Source organism: Macrobrachium rosenbergii, chromosome 32 (assembly GCF_040412425.1).
Source record: "Macrobrachium rosenbergii isolate ZJJX-2024 chromosome 32, ASM4041242v1, whole genome shotgun sequence".
Taxonomy (NCBI): Eukaryota; Metazoa; Arthropoda; class Malacostraca; order Decapoda; family Palaemonidae; genus Macrobrachium; species Macrobrachium rosenbergii.
The window spans coordinates 620,664-647,508 of record NC_089772.1 but is presented as its reverse complement, the minus strand read 5'-3'; the positions used below and the strand labels follow the sequence as shown (position 1 = coordinate 647,508).

Below are 26,845 nucleotides of genomic sequence, written 5' to 3'. Positions count from 1 at the left end.
CAATTTTCTGGGAATTTAGCCAGGCCCTTTCCCCGCTGTATACACCTGTCAGACAAGATGGGTGATACATATGGTCCTGAGAAACAATATCTCCAGCACTAAGCTGGCCAGAAGTTTCTCATCTAGTAGGTTGGTGGCACATCATTGCAGCTTTTCATGTAAAAGCAATGTCATGGCCAATCGTAAATCTTTGATTGGTGCTGGTTGGTCACAAATAAAGCATATTCCTTCTTTCTCAGTCTTAGATTCTTCTGCATCTTCTTCATCTGCCTTCTGGCTACTATGTGTGAATTTTGCTGATGGGGCATCATCTTCTTCTTTTGTCCTACACAATGACTTCCTTTTCCCTTTCTAGTTTGTTGTTTTGAACTTCAGCATACATGATTCATGATATGTTGCTTTGTTATTTTCAAAGGTCTGCAGAATTCCATCACCTTCATCAAGCCTTTTGGGATGAAATGGTATAGGGAATGCATTTAACTTATAGAATTCAGAAATGTTTGTAGCAAGGGTAACATAGCCAGCACCAGATGCATCAACTAGTCTTTCACGTGTGTCCTCTTGGCACAAGCAACAAAGCTTCCAGTTAGTTGTACTATCTCCCTTCAGGAAAGACGTTGACTTCCAAGATTGTCCTGCCATTGCTTTTGTTTTATAGGCCGAGGGTTTATCCTTTTACCACCTATATAACATAATTATATGCAGTTTCAGATATGGGATACAACTAGGCTCAGATATGTCATAATCCTACCCCTAGCCTGATCATTCATCCAATGCAATTTAATTCCCATGTGATCTGTACACCATCTAGAAGACTAAAGCCCCATCTTCCTTGGCTCGGCTCTCCTGCGCTGGCACATCCTGTCAATTCAGGTGCAGCTGTTTAACTTTGAAGTGGGGCTAGCTAAACAGCATTTGGGAAACTTATAACAAATCTCTGCCATTAGCTAGCACTGAACCCCATGCTGAGTTTCACAGCTATAGTGTCAACCAGTGTGCCCTGGTAGTACACTGACACTACACTATTACACTTTTACATTAAGCTTATTACCCATTTTTTTCTAAATGAGGATGAAAATGAATTAACTGGGGATTAATTGATTTCTAATCTACAAAAAATGAACTGATCAGTCTGAAGTTACCCCAACTCCATGTATTACCCGACCTTTTGCCTCATATATGAGCTTAAGTACCAATTTTTGGCATTTTGGCAGACATTTTTGATATAGTGACAGCCATCTCAGATATTTCTATGCAGAGAAATGATGTATCTACATATATAAAGGCTTGTTTTTAATATTTTAATATAAACTGTGAGTAACCTAGGGATTTGAATGTGATTAATCAATTAAATACCAGTATTTAAAATCCACAGGATGCCATTTTGAAAACCTGTCGGCCATCTTGGAAAATGGCGAAATTTTGTGTGGCCAGAGTTTGATAATGTGACCAAGGGACAAGAATAGTTGAGCCAAGTTTCATGCTTGTATCACCATTTGCACTTTTCCCCTATTTTTTTATATTATTTTATTATTTTTTTTTGTAGTTACCCGCTCCACTATTACGTAGGATTAGCATCTTTAAGAAATTCTGTGCTCACACATCTCTTTGTCAATCATTAAAAAACATTATTTCAGCTGGTTTCAAAAGTATTTGAGAACTACGCATATTTTCAGTGTACTTCAAAACTCAGTTTCTTACTTATTTTTTCCAAATGTATTGTTGTGAGATGTAACTTTAGCCATCTACATATGTAAGGTGGATGTATGCATATATGTATGTGTAGGTGTGTGTTCCACATACACTTTGAAATGCATTGAGCAATTTCAACCAAAACAACAGATATTAGTGTCTAATCCACAGTTTTCGAGGTCGCTGAGGTGAATAGTGACAATCCCAATGCCCTTTAAGTCCAAGTTCAGCCCTGATAGGAATGGGGGTGAGAAGGGGTGAAATATGAAATGTCAAAAATGCTAGGCAATGTAATTGATGCAACTATCTTAACATTAAAGAGAGAGAGAGAGAGAGAGAGAGAGAGAGAGAGAGAGAGAGAGAGAGTAGAGGGGGTGTTAGGGAGGAAAAAGAGGGAAAAAGTGTGTATGTGTGTGAGAAGAGAGAGAGAAGAGGGGGTGTTGTGTATGTGTGTGTGAGAGAGAGAGAGAGAGAGAGAGAGAGATTAGAGGTGTGTTAGGCAGGAGAGAGAGAGAGAGTTTATCAGTTGTCAGAGTTTTCCTGAGCAGTGCCAGGCTGGTCAGCTAGTAGAAGAATAAACGAGAGTTGACAAACAAATTGCTGTCCTTCATATTTTGCGTTGAGAAACAAAATGCGGTCCTTCATATTTTGTAAGTTATTTATTTACAATAAATAACTTCAACTACCATACAACAAAACTATGGATATCACAATGTTGAAAGTATATTTTCAAAATATGGCACAATTGGCTGGCTGTGAAATAATTACTAGCGTGTGAGAAACTCGAAGCCAGCCTTTCTGTTAAGGTTTAAAATGCTGGGCTGTAAATATCTGGTAATGATTCACGGCCTGGCGGAGATACCTTGGGAGTTTTCACAACAGATTTGCTTGACCTTTTTGCTAGTCATCGTGCAATCTGACTGTAAGGTTTTCAGGCATATTTTCCACATTTGGTATATTATAATGGACAGCAGCTTGCTTTCGTATTAAGATAAGTAAATAAAATGATATGGAGATCCATACCTTATGTAAATAAAGCACGTTGTTACCATATGATATCGGACAAGCAGTTCGCCATGATAAAATTAGATAAGATTCATCCTTCACAACTGGAATCTCGCTGGGACGTCACCGAAAAATCTTACCAGTCGACTTGTCTTTATGGAAGCGTTATAGGAATTCTGATTATGTTACTTTGATGGTGAGCTTCTTGCATTTCACATTCATCATGGCTGCCTTTACAGTCCGGCTGCAATTCTTCATCGTATATCATAGAAGATATCACATATTTACAAAAAATTGATTAACGAAGCCTGCGTGATATGTAAAGTGAAATTGAGCGGTGATTAAATCACAAAAAGAGACTTTTCGTGCTGATGCAAATAGCTTCCTGAAATGAAAACAATAAACAACTTATTCTTATCACCTTATCTTTGGTACTAACAAGTTAATCTCATATCGATAAGCCTACCCTTCTTCGATAAGATAATATTTACCTTAACAATCATACTACCGTTTAGTTTTCTGTTGTGGTGCGTGAAATGCAATGTCAGTAGCTCCATGCATGTCGGTTTTGGGTATGTCCAGGATTCTGAATTGGTTTTCAAAGTCTCTTCTATACTATTCATTCCCATCCCTATGTCAGGTGCGAGAGAATTTTGTGGTGTATTTTCAACGTATTTTGCAATACTGTATTCCCACGTAAATGTTGTCAGGTGGAAATTTTAGTGTTTCTGGATTATTTTTCAGATGTACTTCGATGCTTCATCTCATAAATCAGTGAAAAGGTGTAAATTTTTAAAGAAGTCTAAAAATCACTCTAATCGTGATATATAGATTTCCTTATTCTCTATTTGTATTTAGCTTTACTTTGTAATTTTAGTGAAACACACACACACACACACACACACACACACACATATATATATATATATATATATATATATATATATATATATATATATATATATATATATATATATATATATATAATATATATATAGTAGTATATATATATATGTATGTATATATATATATATAAATACATATGTAACGGAACAGTGTATTAGAATATACATGTACAAAGCTCATAGCTTTCATAATATATATATAGGCTGCTGTGGACTCCATCACTAAAATGGAGTACAGTAAGCAAGTCAGGAAACAAAGTAAAGCAGGAAACCAGACATACAAAACAATTATTACAGAAAGTAAAACCGTTACTCAGGTTGCTGCCCCTCGTCACTTCTAAAATTCTTGAGACCTTCTCGGCGGAAGAAACCAGGAGTCTTCCGCCAAAGAGCCAACAAGGTGATTTTGTTCTAAATTATGACTTTGATTTAGGAAAGAATTTAACTAACTGGATATATTCCTACAATTACAATACCCGCACGTTTATAAATTTCTTCGCCTATAATATTATTTTTAACAATGCCCATGTCTCCATCAAAGGTATTATTTAACGTAATCGAGGGTGCCTTCAGTACATCTTCTCGTGGTTCTGTTAAAGAATTTATACACAACCTGACCATTTTTAAAATCTATTCTGATCCCTTTCCCAGGTGCGCCGAGCTGTAATTATTCCCCAGTTTACAAGCTGAAATATGTTCATTTTTACGTTTACCAAACGAACGACCACTTTCACTGATATAGCAGGAATCACAATCCAAGCAGCCAACAGCATGAACACCAGTATATTCAGACAGTTTTACATGGTTGTTTTTTATGATTTTCTCCCAAATAAATTATATAACCGTAAAACCATTACAACGACTCTAACACATCAGACGATCAGAAAACTAAAAACACATCTGCGAAATGTAAACTCATAAAGTCACAAAACCATAAGTCGCCAAAACCATATGTAAGACCATAACACCCTTTATGAAAAAACAAAGCATTCCACCCTTCTTCCCTTGGTATAAACGGCCACTCCAAAGGCTACGAGCAAACAGAACTTCAGCATCAAAAAAAAACAAACAAACAAAGAAACGATACCTATAAATAACCAGACCTCGAAACCAAACCCAAAATATACGACTGCAACCCGACTCACAAAACCCACAAAACTCTAAGGTATCCTTTTCGCCTCATTTAACATATATGACCTCAGCATTGCCAAAATTCCAACAAGTAATCACGCCGGACCACTGCCCTTGCACAGAAAGGAAAGAAACAAAAAAACAGACTGAAATCAGACAACCAGAATCTATAAAACTCTACGGACAGACGTCCCCTCCCATATCCAAAACCTCCAATTTACGTTTCTGGGAAACCCGCAAATAAAAACAAAAAGAGAATAAAAGTACATAAGAAAAGGAAGAGAGAGAGAAAATACAATGAACCCATCAATTCCCCTATAAGCTGCCCTCTTGATATTAGATATATGTCAACCTGGACAATCCCGTTTTTTCATCTCGAACAACAAACCTATTCCCTTTCTTTATTTCCACAACCCGAAATGGACCCTCAAACTTAGGCCCTAATTTATAATTCAACTGATTCCTTACATTTACCTTCACACAAACCCTGTCACTGACAGCAACTTAACTTTATCTGGCTTTGAATTGCTCCTATCAACCATTTCCTGTGTCTTCGCCTAAGCTGTAGGTCCCGTTGCTAAGTAACCAATTGGTTCTTAGCCAGGTAAAATAAGTCTAATCCTTCGGGCCAGCCCTAGGAGAGCTGTTAATCAGCTCAGTGGTCTGGTAAAACTAAGGTATACTTAACTTCTTTTCACCTCAAGATTCCTAGCAAGGTGCGCGTATCTCTCCTCAGCAGTAGAGACCAACAATCTAATCGCATCATCAAAATGAGACGCAATGGATAACAAATCGAACACACTGGATAACCAAAGACCGCCTCAGCAGGAGACATTGCAATAGTATCACTAACCATAGTATTAATGCTATGCCGAAACAGTGCGATATACCGGTCCCAATTCACTTCATTAGCCCCTACAGTGATTCTGAGAGCCTCAAGCACCTTCCGATTGGCACGCTCACATAACCCATTGGCTTCTGGTCCATACGGAATAATAGTTACTTTCCGAATTCTCATGACCTCCGCAAGACACTCTAATGTCTTATCCACAAATTCTCTCCCATTATCTGTAATAAGTATCTCAGGAACCCCATAACGACAAATAAACCCCTCGAAAAATGCAACTGCTACTTCCCCCGCTGCCTTATGCTTCAAAGGGAAAATCTCTATGAACCTAGTTAATATAATCACAATAACCAACAAATGTCTGTGCCCATAACCAGACTCACAGAAATTGGAAAGTATGCCCATATGGACACGCTGGAAGGGTCTGCTGGGGATAGGAAACGAGCCCAGTTTACACAAAGTAACCCCGCTGGTTTGCATGCATTGTAAATTGGACATCCCCTCACAAAATCCTCCGTTGATGCGAGCATGTTCTTCCAAAAAACCTTCCCCTGTATACTGTGATACGTCTTCTCAATACTCAAATGTGGACTACCAAACCGTATGTGATAGGCTCTTTGGGACAACTTCTGTATTGTATCTCCTTTATCCTCACTACTCCTCAGCTTATATTTAATTTTCCTAACGAAAAAAATTACCCTCTAACTCTAGTAGACCCGCAAAAGGCAACCTATAACCTTTTCTAACAAATTCCCCTCTAAGAAAAGCCTTTGCGTCTGCCAAAATTTCATCCTCATCCTGTTTAGCCTCCACTAAACTAATATCCCAGTCTATGCAGTCCCCTGATACATAACAAACACGAGACCCATTTGAATCATAAAAACTCCTACTAAGGGCATCAGCTGCAACATTATATCTACCTTCAATATACCTAAGCTTGGCATCAAAATCCCTAATTGTCAAAAACCACCTAGCTCTCTTAGGAGAAAGATCCATCTTATTAAAAAGATCCAACAACGGCTTATGATCTGTAAGAACCTCAACGTTGTTGCCCAACAATAACATCTTCAAATGAACCAAACGAGACACTACCGCAAATGTCTCTTTGTCCGTCGTGCACATAGACATCTCATTACTCCCTTGCATCTTAAACTTCCTGCTGTGGGATGCTATAGGATGCAATTTACCCTCAAATTTCTGAATAAGGCAAGCTCCTATGCCCTCGTGACTGGCACCTGTCACCAACATGAAAGGTTGCTCGAAATCTGGAAATTTCAGCACCAGGGGACTCATTAAAGCCTCTCACCCCACACTAACTGCACATCATCCCTCAACATGTCTGTCAACAGAGACAATAGAGTGGAAAAACCTTTCACAAATCTCCGGAAAAATCCCACCATGTCCAAGAAAGAACAAATCTGCTTCTTATTTCTGGGAGTAGGAAAATCTACAATCGCTCTAACCTTATCCTCATTTACCCTGACACCTTCCTTAGAAATAACATGACCCAAATATACTATCTGCTTCCTCAAGATATCACACTTGGCTAATTTAATCTTCAAACCTGCTAACCCAAGCCTCCTCAGAACCTTGCCAAGTACCTCTAAATGTTCCTCTATAGAATCAGTGGCAATCAAGATATCATCCATATACATATAAATGCACTTCCCTAACAAACCATTGAAAACTATATTTACCAATCTCGTAAAAGTCATAGGGCTACCCGACAAACCAACGTCATCTGCGTAAACTCATAATGTCCCTTCGACAAAGAAAAAGCAGCATACCTGTGACTCTCCTCACTAAGAGGAACCCACAAAAATCCCTGCATCAGATCAATTGAAGAGTAGATATTTTACCCCCAGTTTCTACAAACAAATCTGGCAAACATGCCACAGGATATCGGTTCGAGATCAACTTATTATTCAACTTACAAAAATCCACACACACACGTCCTGAGCCATCCTTCTTAGGCACTGTTAACAATGGAAAATTAAAAGGTGAGGAACTGGGCCTAATTATACCTTCCTCTTCCCACTTATTGACCTCTTGCTCTACCTGTTCCCTAATCTTAAAAGGAATCCTATATGAAGGGACAAAAACAGGCTTAGTCTCATCTTCCAAATGAACCTTGTGTTCTAATACATTAGTTAACCCCAACTTATCCCCTTTTAAGACTGACAATATCTGCAAACTCAGCCAAAACATTTTCCACCCCCTCTATATATACTCTTTATAATCAGCATTAGCTAAATGATAATTCTGCCTCTGAAAATTCATTTTTGTCCCTACAATAGCAACAGAATTGTTTTCATCAGCCCAATCTTCAAAATCTACCACATACGTATCCTTCTGATATCTCTGAACTGAATCGTTCCAGTTTAGTAATTCTACCCAAGTAACCCCTGTATCAGACACATTGTTTATAGCAACTGTACTCACTACCTGCCTTGAGATTCTCGCTACCCTCACTCACACACACCTGTCTGGGCATTTTCACATCTTTCACTCGGACTTTCACCAAAGCAACCACACTTGGGCCCAAAACCACATCTTCGGATAAAATACCTTTATAACACTTCTTCCCCTCAGAAACATATTCAGTATCAACCCGTAAACCATTATCAACACCCAATCCCTTATCATGATCCCTTTTAATCTCATCAATATCCTTTTATGGGATAAAAATCCCAGGTACCCCAACAGTTACAGTACACTGCTTACCCCTGTATGAACTGAGATTCTGTTTCGCTGGCACTCTGGATGACCCAATAACAACGTATTCCCCAAAGCAGCCCCTCATAAAGCCAAAAATGGCTCTACAAAAACTTTACTTCCCAAGGACAAACAAACATCCGAGCAACCTAAAACACTCAAAGTATTTGCTTGAACATCACATACTGTCTCTTTAGTAGGCCTCAAACAGGGATCGGAAACATCGATCGATATACATCATAATTCATCAGATTAACAGGTGCACCAGTGTCAATAAATACGAAGACATCGACACCATGCACAGACCCTTTCACAATTGGCTTCGGCTCTAAGGGCTCAGCCAGAAGCCCTATATCACAAGAAACCCCCATCACCCTTTCCCCCTTTTGTTGTTCAACCCCCCAAAAATTCTGCCAGTCCCTAGAAACCCTCAAAAAAACTCCTTGAGGAGTTCTTCTATTAGAAATGCCAGAACCCTGAGGTGCACTCCTAAATTCATCCTGTTTAAGAACTGGACAAAACCGCCAACCACGCTCTGAAGACTTGCAGACATTTTGCAGAGCTTTTTGGTGTGACAGTTAAAGCAACAGACCTGCGGCATTGAACCTGTAGAACCCCTTCTATCCTCTGTCTTGGCACACATCCTTGTATAAGGGAAACTAGAATCACCCTGTGGCAGGTGCATTGGAATAGCTCTGGAAGACTTCAGCATCCCATTTATGAAAGTGCTATCCACAGCGGGACATTTCAACAGGTGTTTGCGAACCTGTGAGAAAAGCAAGGCTTCATCAGACCCCTTTTCTATCCTTTCATCAAAACTATCTACTATGGCATCAGGAACATCACTGAGCATCCATGCAAATTGAAGCAATTTCTCTAGGTCATCCTAAGAAATATTGCTACCTTTACCCAACTGGACGCTCTTAATTTCTCTGAAAAATCTCTCGCAGCATCAAAGCATCTGGCACTAAACCTAATCAAAGAATCATGGTCCTTACGAATCTTAAAGAGCGACCTAAGGTCTTGAACTGCATCTCCGGCTTCAGCCATCCCATATGCTATCCTCATAAACTTCTTGAGATCATCCCATGTCTTTTAATTTCCAAATTGGTGACTCCGACAATGTTGTCCTATGTCCCCTTCATCTAAACTGAGGAATCCTTTTGCTTCATTGTAAGCCTCTACCACATCCGTAATTTTCTTGGCAACCAGGTAATTCGACACACCCTCAATAAAAATTTTGAGAGGTACCAGAAGAACCCCATCAACCAACCCCAGGAATGGCTGAACCCCTGAGGTGACCGACGTAAACTTGTGAGAGTTACCTTATCCCTATCCAAGGCACCCTCCACCATATTGTCGGGATTAAGGAAACTCCATGACCTGATCTCAACTTCATACACTAACAGAAATTCCAAAAGAAAATCTTTGTGAAGACAAGTGGGAAGTTCCCCAAGAAAAAAAGAAAAAGAGAAAGAAAGGCAAAAAAACAACAAGAACACTAAGAAATGTTTACCCAATAGCATAAGAAATATTTATTCCAAATAACCCAACAATTGTCGAGCAATTATCAACACAATAACCCAAGTTCCCCAAAAATAATCAAAGCAATAAAAAACAACAAAGTATTCCATAATCCCCTAATAGTTCCTAATCACCGATGCGAACTGCCGGTCGCAGAAAAAAAATATAAGTCTCACCCGCTCTAACTACCCCAGTCTACCCCCACAAACATAGAAAAAGCGATAAAGAGACTGGGAAAGAAGCGGGATACTCCGCCCACTAACCTACATCACGAGTATGTCACTTTGCACAGCAACGACATGACTACCAAAAATATAATTTATTCAGTAATCTAACATGGCAAGTAGACTGGAATCAAAATAGGAATGAAATGGGAATATCTACATCCCAGAATTCTGAACCCAATTAACCAAATAAGAAATATAACATAGTGCTATCAACATCCACCAGTTGAGTCCCTACAACAAAAGAGTCAAAATAAATCAACACAACCATAGTCGTGATAAGTCACATTCCCTTCATTTATATGGACCTTTATTCAATACATCTGAGGAAACAAAGGGAAAAACACAACTTTTAAAAATAGGCACAGAGAAAAATAAATGTGGGATGTTTTCCCACATTACCAACCCCAAAAGAAATGCACGAAATTAAACATGGAAAAGTCAAAATCAATAAAATCAGAGAGACTTAGCAGATAAAAAATAAATTGGGAAAAAGATATTCAGCATGGTTACCACTGCAAAGAATCGTTACATGTTAAAGTTAATTAAACCCATTCAGGTTTTGTCAAAAATAAAGTTCCAGCTCACCTCATGGGCAGACACAAAATCTTCCAGGGAAGCGGATCTGAGCACAAAGGGATCTAACTGAAATGTTTAACATGTACTCAAATCGAAAAATTCACACCTTGTATGACACGCCTATGAAAGAGAACAAACGAATGCTCTAACCGGAACTTGATGACTTCCGGCAGCATAGCCAGCGCATCGCCTAGGGTATGGTGCCTCCTTGTCTCCGTGAGAAGCCATATTGACACTAGGCCTTTGTCAGTACTGACTCACTGAATACGTAGACTCTGTTCCCATTTACCTTTGCCCAGAATGTCACCAAGAAAACTGCTTAGCTAAAAAAATGAAATAACATACTCATCCTAAATGTTTTTCAAATGCATTTAGACTTAGGTGGGTTTCTGCCTGTTAGGGCAGACACCAGACTTAGCTACAAGTAAGATATAATTTAATATAAACTTAAGTAAGTTGTTGGTGTAGAGCATCAGAGATTTTCGTGGGATCACACAGTTAGGGAGTGTCAAGTTACTTTGCCAACATGGTGGCTCTGCAGTTTACAGTCAACTTCTATCCCTTTGCAAGGGTCTTTGGTTGGCCTTGCAAGCAATTGCATGGGAAGGGAAGTCAATGACTCATAGGGCCAGGAGATCTGGCAGATGGCACTCTGCATTGGCAGAATGTGATGCAAAGTAAATAGGGTGATGTGAAGTAAAAGGTATACCAAAAAGGTATACCATTATAAGGTGCAAAGTAAGATTAACAATGATTAACTTTAAAATTAGAAGGAACATTACAAAATTACAAATGTAGGTGATTAGAGTTACAAGAGAAAAGTAATTTGCACATTTACAAAGAGTGGGAGTAAAGGGAGTAACCTGGCATCCTACTCTGGTTGGGTGTCAAGGTACCCAGTTAAAGTGGGGCATGGTGCTAGATGGGCATGAGGGCCAGGAGAGCTCAGTGTCTCTCGTAGGTTACGTGGCTGTTCTACACCTTCGACCTTTCTTCCTGGAAATTCTTTTAAGGTGATGGTTCGATGTTGTAGACAGAATTGGTGGAAGTGAGTCCAAAGTAGGCGCTGAAGTGCCACCTATTCCAGCTGTTGTGACAACTGAAGGAGAGGCGGTGCCAACAATTTCTACCACTTGCCGTCGCAGTTCTTTGATCTCTGCAACCAGCTGAGATGTTGGATAAGTGTCCACCAGAATCTTATCTTTTAAAGAGCGGGAAAGAGAGGAAGAAGTGGTTGTGGGCTCAAGAGGCTTGCAGGTTGCAATGACCAACTCGGGCACGGGTTGCAAGGCTGCGCTGGGGGGTGATTGTGAGTTTCCACTGAGGTCAGGGGAATCCAGAAGGGACCCTAGTAAACTTCAGGTTGGCTCTCTTACCGACACTGGTAGCAGGGCCAAGCCGGGAGAAGAGAGGGAGGCCAGACTGGGATCCCCTGAAGGGATATCTATGGTGTGCTCTGGCGCTGGCACTAAAGCAGGTCCATGCACAGGAATTAAAGTTGGAAATGGCAGGTCTGTGAGGACTATTTGTGCCTGATGGGGACTGAGGGGTCAGGACCCCTAGGTCGTCTTGAGTTAGATGGGGACAGAGAGTCCTGTCCCAGGAGGAGGTCATAGCCTCCAAGAAGGTAATTGGCTACTGCAAGTGTACAAAGTTTGGTTCTGTGGGGCCTGGTGACCCTCAGACAAACTGTTGGAAGAATCAGTTTTACATGGTTGATACTCTCTATGGTGATGAGTTTATGTTTTATGGTGACGTGTGTATGTTTCTCAATTTTAGCCCCATAAGGACCTTGTCTTCGTGCGCCAGTATCTTCAAATGCCTTGACCTGGCATGCGGTGTAGTGACCTTGAGGAGGTGCTACAAATATAGGATCCTTAGCTGGAGGGCCCAAGGTTGCATGATTGGTAACTGCCAGTGCAATGGCAGGTGTCGCTTCTTTGCTAGGGCAATCCTTCGAGTTGGTAGAGTGCCCATAGATCTTGCAGGCAGAGAAATAATATTTGCTGAATCCCCCTTGATGAGCTTGGGTTGATTTTTGATGTTGGGTGGACTAATCAGAGGGAGACATAGCAGTGGCTCCCCCTGTAGACTGGCACTTGGATGCCATGTGCCCCTTCCTTTTGCAATGAGTGTAACTAGGCATTTTAGAAGAGGGCCCATTTTTTGGTTGGGCTTGCAATGTGGTGTGACCGTGAGGGGTGATCTTCCGATCTAGGGAACTGCTAAGCGGCAGCACTCAGAGCGTTTTGGGATGTTTTTCACATAAGTAAGTAGCTCAGAAACTTGGGGCGTAGTAGAAGAAGTCTTCCAACAGCATGCGTTCAAACAGCTCCTCGATGGTTGTGACTTCAAGGGCATTCCAAGTCTTGTGGTAGGCCCAGTCTGCCCAAGTTTAATCTGCTTCTTTTGGGAATGGTTTGAAAAGGAAGAGGTGGCAAAGTAAATAAAGGGAACTTAAATATCATAAAATGGGTAAGATACGTGGATGACATCTTGATTATTTACAAGGGAGAAAGGGAAGATCTACACAAATTCCTAGAAAACATAAATAAACTAAATAAACACATCAAGTTCACAATAGAAGAAGAGAAGGAGGGAGAAATTCCTTTCTTGGATGTCCTGATTAAGAAGGAAGGGGAAAATTTAAAATTCAAGGTATACAGGAAGAAGACACACACCAATTCATACATACATAGGTTCTCCAGTCATAGGAAAGAAATAAAAATAGGAGTAATGACAGGGTTGGCCATCAGGGCTTATAGGATTTGCAGTCCCGAATTTTTAGATGAAGAGCTGGATTACCTGAGGGAGAGTCTTAGGAGATTAGGCTAGCCTAAGTATTGGTGGGAGTGGGCACACATCAAGGCAAGGAAAAACTATTTTGGGGAGAGGGAAAGGATAGAAAAGGAACATTTGGTAGGGAAGAAAATAATTGCACCCATCAACAGAAAGCTAGATAATTTCAAATTGATAGGCAGCTACAAAAACACCATTAGGAATAAAATAGTTAGAAACAAAAAGTCGGCAGAGGGAGAAGAGATTAGAGGGAGGTTATATATGGCAGCGTGTCTAGAATGTGAAGAAGGGTACTATGGTGAAACTGGCAAATCACATAAAGAGCGAAGCAAACAACACCTGCAGAACATGAGGCATTATAATCAGACATCGGCAGTTGCCAAACACTGTTGGGAAAATGATCATAAAATGGACTGGGAAAATATGAGTTTTCTATACAGGAACACCAACAAAACGGCCAGACTGGTTGTAGAGAACGCCTTCATAACATGCGCCAACAACACAATGGCTGGGAACACCGGAAACGGCTTTGAAGACAGCATATCTAGAAAAATCGTATACTCCACAGTAGCAAGGAAACAAAAGAAAAACGCAAGAGAACGCACGGAAAACGGACACCTGGAAGAAGAAGGGGGCAGAGAAAGGACAAGATCACGAGGGGGTGGGGGTCACAGAGGAGCAGCCAGGCGATTGTCGGATTAAAAGTACCCAGCACACAGATATAAATACAGCTGAACTACGCGTCTCCTCACTCTACAGATACTTGATAATGTGGACTGTTTGTCCAAGAAAGCTTGTAACTTTTTCTGAATAAATACTCCATTAAATACCATCCAGTTTGAATGAGGTCTCTTTAGTAATTCTACTAATGCACAGAACAATTGTGTATGTGATAAAGTTATTTAATATAAATATAGAAATATATGCATGTATTTGTGTGCACAAACCGTGTAGGAAAAAAGTTTAGGTACAGAATAGCTTCTAACACTGATTTGTATTATTTGCTGCTCATAATCATTTCTATTATCCTAGGCAGTTCACGCACACAAACACACATACATGCATAAATTTTATATATATATATATATATATATATATATATATATAAATGTATATGTATAAATGCATATATGTGTGTGTGTATGGTGTGTGCGTGCGAACCACACAGGATAAAACAGAATTTTAGGTACAGAACAACTCCTAACAGTGATTGATATTACTTGTAGCTCATAACTCATTTCTATGAGATATAAAAGGTAAATTGAAAGAGCCACTAACAGTTGGATAAATGTGATTCCAGACATACAGGTGCTGTATAGTATCATACCTGGCTAATTCATTTTACATGCAATTAGAGAAGGGAGTGCTGCCTGGGAGCTGTTGTAGTGAGTGGGCAATTGGAAAAGCACCTTTTCACTTGTAAACTAAAAGTCTTGCGGATCGGCACACCCAAATTCCAGGTGGCATTATAAAGATTGTTTTTGACCACAAGGAGGGTGACCTAATCTGGGTCACTATTCCCTGGACACCTGCTGTCATTTTCCTCGTGGTCTTCAGTCCTCTACAAGTTCCTCACTGGAGGTGTTGGTAGAGCTCTTGGCTAGCACGCTGTTGGCCCAACGTTCAACTCTCCGACCGGAAAATGAAGAATTAGAGGAATTTATTTCTGGTGATAGAAATTCCTTTCTTGTCAAAATGTTGTTCGGATTCCACAATAAGCTGTAGGTCCCGTTGCTAGGTAACAAGTTGGTTCTTAGCCACGTAAAATAAATCTAATCCTTCGGGCCAACTCTAAGAGAGCTGTTAATCAGCTTAGTGATCTGGTTAAACTAAGATATACTCAACTTTTTTCAGTCCTCTACGCTCTACGTGGCTATCGATAATTATAGTTCATTTTGATATGTTCGACACAGAATATTAACCATTGTATGTATACGTATATATGTGTGTATATGGTTGTGTGTGGGCGCGTTCTCGTGGGCATGTGGGCTAAATGGATTGCAGGCCGCAGTATATTAAAAAAAAATAAAATTCCAGCTTCTCATTGTGATGAGTCAATAACAAAGTACAGCAGTATTTATTTCCAGACCATTGTGCGACGTTTTACGTTGTACACACAAGGTCAAGGTCACTCCCACAACAATCCCCAACCAAATTCTTCAGAAGAAATCAATACATGTATTAGACCCGTAAGAACAAGAAACAAAATGTAAAACTAATTTAATAATGTAGTTACCCAATGTAATTATATTATTTAAATATAATGTATATAATTAGCCACCCCCGAAGTAACTAAGCATTGTAAATATAAGTAATAACCCCAAATCCCTCCCCAATCACATTCCCATCATACGCACACACGCACGCAAATATACTGTATAATATATAATACATTTCCTTACCTTTGTAATGTTTATATACTAAAAGGTCCTTCTGTAAATTCACTTCTACGAACTTTTATAGGTCCTTCTGTATCCACTTGGGCGAAATTTTGAATAGTTTACCCTTCACTTGGTCATACGGTGGCCGGTAATAAAGTCACAGAAAAAGTCGTAATTTTGGCCAGGATAAAAAGTCACAGAAAAAAGTCACATTAATTTGTGGTGACCGGTAATAAAGTCACAGGGAAAAATTCACAATTTTGGCTGGGAAAGATTTCGGGTAATCAAATAAAAACAATCAAGTCAGTCATAATTTAAAGTCATAACCAATTGAAGTAATAAAAGAAAATATTTTAAATTAGTTATTAACTGGCAATACATGACTTACATAACATCATTGTGTGTGTATATATGTATGTATATATATATATATATATATATATATATATATATATGTATATATATATATATATATATATATATATATATATATAATATATATATATATATATATATATATATATATATATGTATGTATATATATATCTATCTCTATATATATATATATATATATATATATATATATATATATATATATATATATATATTAATGGCATTACATGTATGTGAAAATATTTAACCGGATTAGCCTATTTGGGACTGACTGACCTGTTCTCGAATTTTGTGTGTGTTTTTTTTTTTGCCCCATGGGAAGTGTGTGTGTGTGTGTATTTTGAACTTCAACACATTCTTAAATAAAAAATATAATAATAAAGATCTTATCATAGCTAAGGAAAGAGTGGTATATCTTGGGCATTGACAAACACTTGACAAGTGACTCCCATATAATCATGTTTCAGTACAAAGCTAAACCTATTCCAATAGAAATACTTGACTTTTTCTGCCTCTCGTGTAAACAGCTATCTGTATTTTTACAATATTGACTAATAGACATTTATACATAGCTAATGGTATTAAATTCCTAGACGCATGGAAGTATACACGAATCTATATTCAGCCTAAAGGGTTAAGCGGATATCTGTCGGCAATTAGTTTATAAATTCAGCAACGGACAGCAGTAAGGGTTTTATCTACAGCGAGCAAAGTCACCTCTATACGTAAAATAAGCTGTTTACAAAATGCGGTGATCTTGTAAGCCTATAACTGCTGTCCATACTCGGCCACCTGGATACGCTAATATCCCCTGCTGTCCAGGTCAAGTAAGGAACAATAAGTAACTGCAGCTTACCTTTGCTATGTACATACATCCCCGAAATAATGAAAATGAAGACATTCACATGACTATACTGATACTTTCAGTACATGTGGCTTTACTCCAGACATGCTTAAAAGGTTTCATCCACAAAAATATGTTGTGTGGTGTTATCGTTGGTTTTGGTGCCCCGCAAGGAATCCGCTTTCATTTGCAAGTATATAATTGCAATATTTTTTTGCTTACTTCATGAATATTATTAATCTATGATGTAAACCAATGGTTTTACTTAACTCTGTATTTGTTTTACACATCAGAACATTTACAGAAAAAAATATACAAAAAGTTTAGGCAATATAATTTGTTCTACTGATTTTTACCACAAAATTTTGCCACAAAATTATGGTTTTTTGGTGACTATTCCTGTGAATTTATTATATTACCGTCCACCGTAACTTAGTGACCTTTTTTCGGAGCGCAATTCATTTGGGCGATTTTGGGCATTAGTCAATATATCATTTGGGCGACTGTTCATTATATAGTTTGGGCGACAAAACATCAAAATCCTGCAAATTGGCACCAATCATTTGGGCGAATCAGTAAGAAAGAGGCGGAAGTATTTTAGGACATGTTTTCACGTGGTGATAACTGTAATCGGTTGGCGGATAGCTCAGTAGTTAGTTGGTTAATAATTGGCAGCAGTTATCAGCATTAGTTATGCATTACTTGGCTATGGAAGGAAATCTCAAAAACAAACCGACGAAAACGGTGCTTCGATATTTTCTGGCTTTTCTTTTTGTATAGACATAATATTGAATGTTTTCGTGGCGGTGCACAAACAAAAACCAGATGTAAAGCCACAATTAGGTGACTAACCTTAGCTATCCGAAGTTTGCGGATCGTAGCCAGGATAAAAGGAATACAGATTTTCCTAAGTTTTTGTCCTGGCGCTGTCAACTCTAAAGCGAACCCAATTTACTCGCAATTGTAAAACTAAGTATTACCAAGATATTGGCAAAATTAAGGACCAGAGGCACAACCCCATCCTCACGAAATCCTTTGAGCAATTTCAACATTCAAGAGCCAGAGACAAGGCCACCAATTAATTAAACAATGCATTATGTAAAAATCCTGCATTTCTATCGCCTCATTTATCCGATACATAACTCCAACGTTAAAGCCTGTGTTGTAGTAACCATCGACAGTCACAGTAACTTCAGCAATTTGCAGGCATAAGCAATAAACACTCCCGGGACAAATTACACTATCACTATCTTAATTTTGCTGCCTGCTTCACCTTTTTACAATTTAATTATAACCCTTACATAGCAATTTGGACTATTCAACCCCGGAAGATCTTAAAATATTTTCTTGGCGGTATCTCATGTCACTTTGTTGGGTAACAGGTGTGGTGGACCCGTTTACTTCGGCGGGAGGAGGAGGACGAGGTCCTCAACGTGTGTGTTTTGACTTCTGCAGTAGCAGCGAGAGGATAATATATACAGTATTTCGACGGTAAAAGACTGTCTCGGCGAGTCGGCGAATTCATCTGTGCTGAGGGTGCATTCCTGTTTTGACAGCGAATTGCGGTGTTCGATGATTCAACCGATTACGTCTTTTGTTTATCCTGGTTGGCGGTAGAAGACTGCCTCGACAATTTTTCATATTTAGTCGGTTTTTGTTTTATGCTTAAGCTTATTTCATTGGACATGTTATGATAATTTCATTATTTAATTTAATGAAGAGCAAGTGTATGGCTCTGGAAATTTGCTGTTTGCCTTTATATATCGAATTTAATGTTCATTGATTTTTGATGGCTGATAAGCTTTTATTTTCCTTTGTTTATTCTTCTGTCTGTTAACTACTGTTAATTATTTAAGGATTCATTTGGGTTTAAATGTGGTCATGTTAATAATCATTGGCTTTTCGCCACCTAAAACCTGTACTGAATTGTAAATATGTACATTTATATGTAATGAATTAGACAAGGTACTTTTGGCATTTGTTTTGCACCCTCCCGTATGGTTTGTCCCCGGTTCCTCCAGCCATTCCTGTCCCATCTCTAATTTTGAGCAATGGAACCTGTAGAACCAAAAGTGGTTCATAAAGTGAAATTTCACTTCCAACTACAGTTTTATCGCTCAAGTCACCTTTACAAGTGTTCTGAGCCGAATGCCATCTCCAGATCATAAGGAATGATCTTTAACATTAATTATTCCTTTCATCAGGGGTCAAAATACAATATCACTTTGCTGAATAGAAGTTTAAATCTGCATAGACTGTTGCAAGTAAACACCAAAATTCGAGGTTAATATACTAGAATCTCCTCAGAAATAAAAACTATGTTACTTCATTTCTCATATCAATTTTCCCATCTTCTGCTAACCAACCAGTAACTACCATTCCCTTGATTTCATAGGACATTCTTTGTCTTTCAAGGGGTATTACAAAGTCCACCCCATCACATGACATTTTGGGGTTAAAGAAATGGACAAAGGTTTACAGACATATTAAGCTGGTCTTTATACATTTAAATACTATTACATATCCAAAGTAGTCAGATTTAAAAAATGAATAGCAGGTAGAGCACAGCATCTAAGTTCTAGTTGTCTGGGTAACAATTTAGAGCACTTCGAATCCTCACAGGGTATGCACAGCGTCTACAAGTTGAGTTCTTGTTGTCTGGGTAACCGAATTTAGAGCACTTCTAATCCTCACAGGATATGCACAGCGTCTACAAGTTGAGTTCTTGTTGTCTGGGTAACCGAATTCAGAGCGCTTCGAAATCCTCACAGGATATTCAGTCTTAATAAAAAAAGAGTTGCTTTCCATTAGTATGTGTCGATGTTATGGTCTGCAACAGCTACACCAAGAGCCTGTGCATAAGAATAGTTTTTGGATTTTAGAATATACTAAGTTTCCATGACATAACCCACCCTCTTAAAGAGAAAAGAGCCTGTTCAGTTAGTCCCAGCAGCTACTCTAAGGTTATTATAATTAATAATATATCGTATGAGTAAACTTTCCCAATAACAGTCCCATGTATTAGTTATTGTTACTACAAACTGCCATCAACTTTCACATTAACAATCCCATATATTACTACCATTGTTTCTTCAAACTCTCAAAAAGACAACAGGATAGAGAGTGCCATCCTGAGATATTTAATAGGGAACCAATCTTAAAACTGAAACAACTGCATCTAACTTTAGTGCTACATATCTATGAAAGGTGCCATGCAATGCAAACACTACTAACCAGTCTTAAGGGAATTTAAACTGCACAACCCCACGGGGCGAAAAATTGTTGGGGAATTCAGAATAAGAAAGGGTTCCCGAAGCAAGCTTCGGCGCTGGAGGAAATGTGGTTGAAGATAGGGGTCAATGAAAATATGCAATGCAATCTGAACTATTTTCTACCATGAAAGCTTTGCTTGAAGAGTAAGAGGCGGGGGGAAGGGGGGGGGGGCTGCTGAGCGCATTGACGAAACTACGTTAACAAGACTGCAAAAACTTTAATTACAATTCCCACTATTAACCAGCCTATTAAAATACCTGACAAGTCCACGACATCAGTGTCAAAAATAATTCTTTAACATACCAAGACCTAGGCCTCTTAGAAAATCGTTAAGATCCACCTATTTACCTATCTAGCTCCTATTTACTAGTGGGAATGAAATTCTAAGTTATAAAAGTATGTCTTGAGTTACCCTACCCTATTCTCGCTCCATTAATACATTCAAACTTACATCTCATGACCAAACAAAGGGCTCAAGTACTGTAATACCCTCTCCTATTAATATCCTGCACTGTCAAATGTCTCCCTAGGTCTGACTATGGCGTTTTTTACCTCAGTATTCCCAGCATCCTTTAGGGACAGACTTTAGCATTTATTACCTTTATCCTAGCTCCATCTATATAAAATTAGCACGTTCTTCACCCTATTCTAGCCTATCCTGTATTTCAAGTTCCATATCTAACTTCCCATAAGTCCTAGCTACACGAAAATTATCAACTTGGGAGCTCTAACCTAAGGAAGATGTTGGTTGGTTTGAAATTCCTGTTGTGCATGGTGACTAAGTCACCATGCTTGTTTTTGAACTTCCTGTTGTGCATGGTGACCAGGTCACCATGCACAACATGCAAGTCCACCTTTGCCTGGCAGGTGGCACCGCCACCCCGGCAAAGGTGGACTTGGGAAGTGGACAAAGAATAACTTACTTTTAGACGCAAAACTTTAAATGCAAATTCACACGCAAAACTTTAAATGCAAATTCACACGCAAAACTTTAAATGCAAATTCACACGCAAAACTTTAAATGCAAATTCACATAAAACTTTAAATGCAAATTCACACGCAAAACTTTAAATGCAAATTCACACGCAAAACTTTAAATGCAAATTCACACGCAAAACTTTTAATGCAAATTCACACGCAAAACTTTAAATGCAAATTCACACGCAAAACTTTAAATGCAAATTCACACGCAAAACTTTAAATGCAAATTCACACGCAAAACTTTAAATGCAAATTCATAAGCAAAACAAACTTTTGCAGCAGAAATAATTACTCTTTAAAAATTGTCAGTGTTCAAAAACTTCAAAATTCCAAAATAGATAATAGTTAATTTTACAATTCTAAAAAACAAAACTAGCTGAAATTACAAGATCAAACCACATAAGGCAAAAGTTTAAATATAAACAAGTTTAAATCCAACTTAAAACACAAATTTACTCTACAAACTTTCAAAAATTACCTTCCACACATTAAACTAACAAACCTCCACACACATTAAACTAACTTTTGATGCTAAATATAACTAAACTAATAATCAAATAAAAATTAAATACCTTTTTAACAAAAAGTTCTGATGCTGAAACTCCTAAAATTTCTTGAAATGTTCAAAGCTGGAAAAGTTAAGTTTTAACCTTAGCAATTTTAAAGATTAAAAATAAATTAAAGATTCTCAAAACTAAGGTTTTGAATCTGAAAAAATAAACCAAATGCATTAAAACAAAGCCTATACTTAAACTGAAAACTTACGAGTTTTGATTTGAAAAAACCAAACTAAAAAATGTTTGGGGGTTTGCTCAACTCACTCAACTAAAAAAACAAGAAATACTTACTCACCCATTAAACCTGTTTAGTCATAAGGTATTGGTACATCCAAGACAATTCAGTAACTCATTGTGGCACGCTTATTTAACGACACCCTGACCTGAAATAAAGTATATATTAAAACCCAAAATGTTCTAGCAAGTGGAAAACCAAATGCTGGCTACTGTTTACAATCAGCCGAGCCATCTATAAGTTTTAAAATACTAAGACAAGGAGCAGCAAGCAAGGGCTTAAAAATATTGATAAGCGTTATTACTAGTTTGCCACTTAAGCCTACAATAATTAAATTTAAGTCCACTTAATATACCCCATATTTGGAAAGCTATGGTAGTCGAGTTAGGCCTCTCTAATCCTCAAGAAACTTTAAAGCCTATTGCATTGTAAGACTTGCTCTATTGCAGTATAAAGTTAACATGAAAATATCCGTAGCACTGCAGAAGATTGCTAGTATGGTTCAAAGTGCATGGAATTACCACTCAAAGCAATCTAGTTCAGCTTAGTAATAAATAAGCTTCGAAACGAAGTCTTAAATACCACGTTGAAAGGCAATCTACAATAACAAATAAAAATTTTGAACAGCTACTCTGGGAATTTACAACAAAGAATCGAAAATACCAATATTTGAAGAGATACAAAACCCGCAAACGGAAAACTTTCATACGACAACCATGCCATAACTCAAGTACCACAACCTAAATATTTGAGAAAAATTTAAAACGCAAAACTGGCAATAGTATCCACTCTCCAACCCAACAAAACCTTGAAGCACGCCTTCACGCCTGGAATCTTACAAAGTCCATTTGAACCTAGAACAAGTTGTAAGTCAGGCTAGAGAACATTTGTACACTGCGCACCAAGACTATACAACAAAATACAGCCTATAGTGAAGATCACACCATAAGAAAGCAAATTTAAAAAAGAACTACTTTATTCTGCAGGAGCTACGATACTGACGAAAAAACACAAAATATAAGAAGCACCTTACTTTGAAAACGTACAAGGGCCCGTCGGATAGGGAATCGTCCCTGTGGAGAACTGTACATAAAACCAAACAAAGTGAAACCAACGATCCTCCGGTAATAGTACAGCACGGCCGAGATCCCAAACGAAAAGGAACGAGAAAGTCGAGTTAGTGTCAACGAAACCTTCCTTACCAAGCTGGAGACTCAACAACACTGAAACAAGCCTTTTCTTGACGATAACAGCCAACGACCGCTCCAACTGCCTGTTTGTGGGACGTCACTTTATCGCCCTTTCGCCACCGAAGGAGTTTAAGGCGATGATCAGAAAATCGACAGAAATTATTATTATTATTATTATTATTATTATTATTATTATTATTATTATTATTGAGAGTTGCCGGGCACTCTTCTTTTTAGCGAACTACCTGAATTATGCATCGGTGTTTGGTCTTTATCTGGAATTATTATTATTATTGTTATTATTATTATTATTATTATTATTATTATTATTATTATTATTATTATTATAGTTGTTGCTGTTGTTTTCAGCAGTGCTTGGCCATAAGAGTTCATGAATATTACTTTTTACTAGCGTACTTAATTTAGTATACTGTATTGTGTTCATCTTATCGTTCATCGTATATGGCCCGGAGCTGAAACAAAGGATATTATTATCACATTATATTATTAGAATGCAACATGGCGTCACAGTACATGGTCATAGACAAAAATAGTATAGAACACTTTTGTTAAGGTGATTCAACGGTGAGCTTATCAACTCGCACCAATGAACGCAAGATAATTTTTATAATTAAATTTATTATTACTATTAATAAAGGTGCGTAGGTTCGCAATCTGCTACGGTAAAAGGCCACCTTCAGCGATTTTCCATATGGATTCAAGGCTTGCGGTGATAAATATATCCCAAAATTTTGGGGAAATTGAGAAGGTAGGAGGACAAAGTGGCATTAAATCAATCATTTAAATCTGCCGTAAGTGATGTAATTAGCAGCTAATTCGGACAGTGGTCAATGAATTTACTGAAACCAGATCATATTGTTCGATCATCGCCTGATATTCGAATCCTGTTTCGATAGTATTAGGTGGAGCTATGAAAACTATTATCATCAGGATTATACATACATACATATATATATATATATATATATATATATATATATATATATATATATATATATATATATATATATATGTGTGTGTGTGTGTGTGTGTGTGTGTGTGGTAGATGAAGCTCTGAAAAATATGATCATGTGGATTATATATATATATATATATATATATATATATATATATATATATATATATATATATATACTGTATATAGATAGATAGATAGATATTAAGCCACCAATATACTTTAATATCCAGTTCACTACGCCTCGGGCATAACAACTTACATCCAAGAGGAATTATGATTAATAAATGTTTCGTCGCCAGTTCTCAAGAGAGGTATAAGTTGACATCGACTCTGCCGTACATGCCTGTCGAACTCAGGTTTTGTACTTAGAATCGATATCAACCCATCTTCACCATGATAGCTGACTGGTAAATTTGTAATGCGTGGTTAATTATGAATTTGTCGAATTTGTCTTATACACCGAGGGTTTTTCTCATATTCACAAACATCAGGCCACAAATATCATAAAATATCCAGTTCACTACATTAGGCGGAGCTCTTAAAAATATGATCATATACATATATATATATATATATATATATATATATATATATATATATATATATATATATATATATATATATATATATATATATATATATATATATATATATATATATATATATATATATATATATATATATATATATGTGTGTGTGTGTGTGTGTGTGTGTGTGTGTGTGCTCACACAAATATTTAGCCACAAATATTGTTTATTGTCTAATTTACTATACCTCACGAATAGCTCACAACCAGAAGAATTATAACAAGTGATTCGTTACCAGTGGTATTCGAAACGTTGCTTTATTTAGAAGCAATGTTGTACTTTTGACCATGGGTGACTTACAGTGGCTTTTGACCACTGACCCACCAAGAGAGGTGTAAGTTGGTATCAACTCTGGTGTATAGGCATAATTCTCTTTTATTTTGATGGACATTAATAAGAACATTCTCTACGATTCTTCGATATGATAGCAGAAGGGTAGTCAGGTGCGATGTCCCTATAGACATGTTCTTAATGCCTCTACGCAGGGGATTTTTATTTTGCTGGTATATCCCTTATTTTGTTATGCCCATTGGTTTGAAGAGAGATCTGTCTTGCTGGCTTGGTTGATGGCGGCCCACACCAGCATAGGAATGGGATGGAATATAGAATTTAGGCCAAAGGCCAAGTGCTGGGACCTGTGACGTCATTCAGCGCTGGATGGGAAACTGAGAGTAGGTAGGTTTGAAAGGTGTAACAGGAGGAAAACCTCAAAGCAGTTGAAGCACTATGAAATAATTGTTAGAAGAGGGTTAAGGATAGCAAGATGGAAGAAAGATGATATGATGGAGGTACAATGAAAGGAATGAAAGGGGTTGCAGCTAGGGGCCGAAGGGACGCTGCAAAGAACTTTTAGTAATGCCGAAACCAACACCCCACTCCCCCTACGGGGCACACCAGCTTAATAATGAACACAATGCTAATTTTGATCATCGATATAAACTGGAAACTTACGCACTTCTTATGAACATTCCAACTGCTTAGTTGATAAATTTTGAATACTTGTTTCTCATATATCAGCCAGTACACACATTTGTTCAATCGTTCGTGATACTACAAAGGAATTGCACCATTTCAGTAGTGTCTTTTGTGACTTGGCCTTGAATGAACGGAACGACTGAATAAACTGAAATGCCACGTAACGTAGCCTACTTCTTCCTCTTCTTTTTCAGAACCGAAAGACTTTGTGATGTGGTGATTAGGGGACCATCGCGTAATGGAGTGGCTGGCGAAGAAGGTGGTAGCAGGTCTTGTCAATCGATTCTTTGGTCAATATCTGGAAGATCTCAACACCCAGGAAGTTACCGAGGCTCTCCTCTCGGGACAAGTCAACCTCACAAACCTCAAGATCAGGCACGATGCCCTGGTGAGCGATGAACAACCCCAACCCACACAGTCACTCCCGAGAGACTGATCTGCATTGACTTCAAAGTTGGAAGGATGTTAGACGTTCACGCTCGCCCCCTTCGTTTTTCTTTGTTTTCTGTTACTTTGCGAATGTCTGTCTATCCACATATACATCAGTTATTTCTCTAGGGGTGGTCTATGAGCTAAGGAAGAGTTGGTTAGTTTTAGATTTATATGGAGTCAGTATTCAGGGTTTATCTTACTGTATTTTACTTTTCATTGTGTCGTTCCGACCATAACTTATTTCAGATTCGTTCTCCAACAAAGCTTCTTTTCTCAGCATTTACGATTTCATGGGATCCCTCAAGATAACTAGTTCCTGGGGTAAAATTGATGTGTTTGTAAGCACTGGCACTGTCGGAGGTATTCGTCTCTGAGTTCTTTCGAGATTTTTTATGTAAATGGCAGCTTGATACTCGGCAAGCTGTGTAAATTCAACTGCCTTAAAATTATCTGTTGGTTGCGTCGTAAGTTTCATTTTTTTATTTTTTATTTTGCAGGCTGATGGAACGCTCCTGTGGGTGACCTTAAAAGATTATTTTTGGTTTCTGTCATTTAGCCCCGCCTTAAAGAAAAGAGAAAAAGATGGGAAAAGAAAAT

At 38.0% G+C, this 26,845-nt stretch overlaps 1 protein-coding gene and 1 long non-coding RNA gene across 6 annotated transcripts in view; one reads left to right on the top strand and one right to left on the bottom strand.

Moving 5' to 3' along the window:
* The window catches only part of LOC136855600 (intermembrane lipid transfer protein VPS13A-like), a 315,401-nt gene that overhangs the window by 33,833 nt on the left and 254,723 nt on the right, over positions 1 to 26,845 (top strand). For all 4 annotated transcript variants that reach the window (XM_067132695.1, XM_067132694.1, XM_067132693.1 and 1 more), the window contains exon 2: positions 26,011 to 26,204. In XM_067132695.1, the coding sequence (XP_066988796.1) occupies positions 26,055 to 26,204 (150 nt within the window). In that variant the 5' untranslated portion in view covers positions 26,011 to 26,054. The remainder of the gene's footprint in view (positions 1 to 26,010; positions 26,205 to 26,845) is intronic.
* Positions 19,512 to 23,250, bottom strand: LOC136855599 (uncharacterized). 2 transcript variants are annotated; one of them, XR_010858074.1, is made up of 4 exons: positions 23,119 to 23,250; positions 22,146 to 22,233; positions 21,866 to 21,922; positions 19,512 to 19,891 (listed from the first exon to the last, which is right to left on the bottom strand). It is a non-coding gene; the product is annotated as an uncharacterized lncRNA (long non-coding RNA). The 2 variants fall into 2 exon arrangements; XR_010858073.1 differs by lacking the exon at positions 21,866 to 21,922.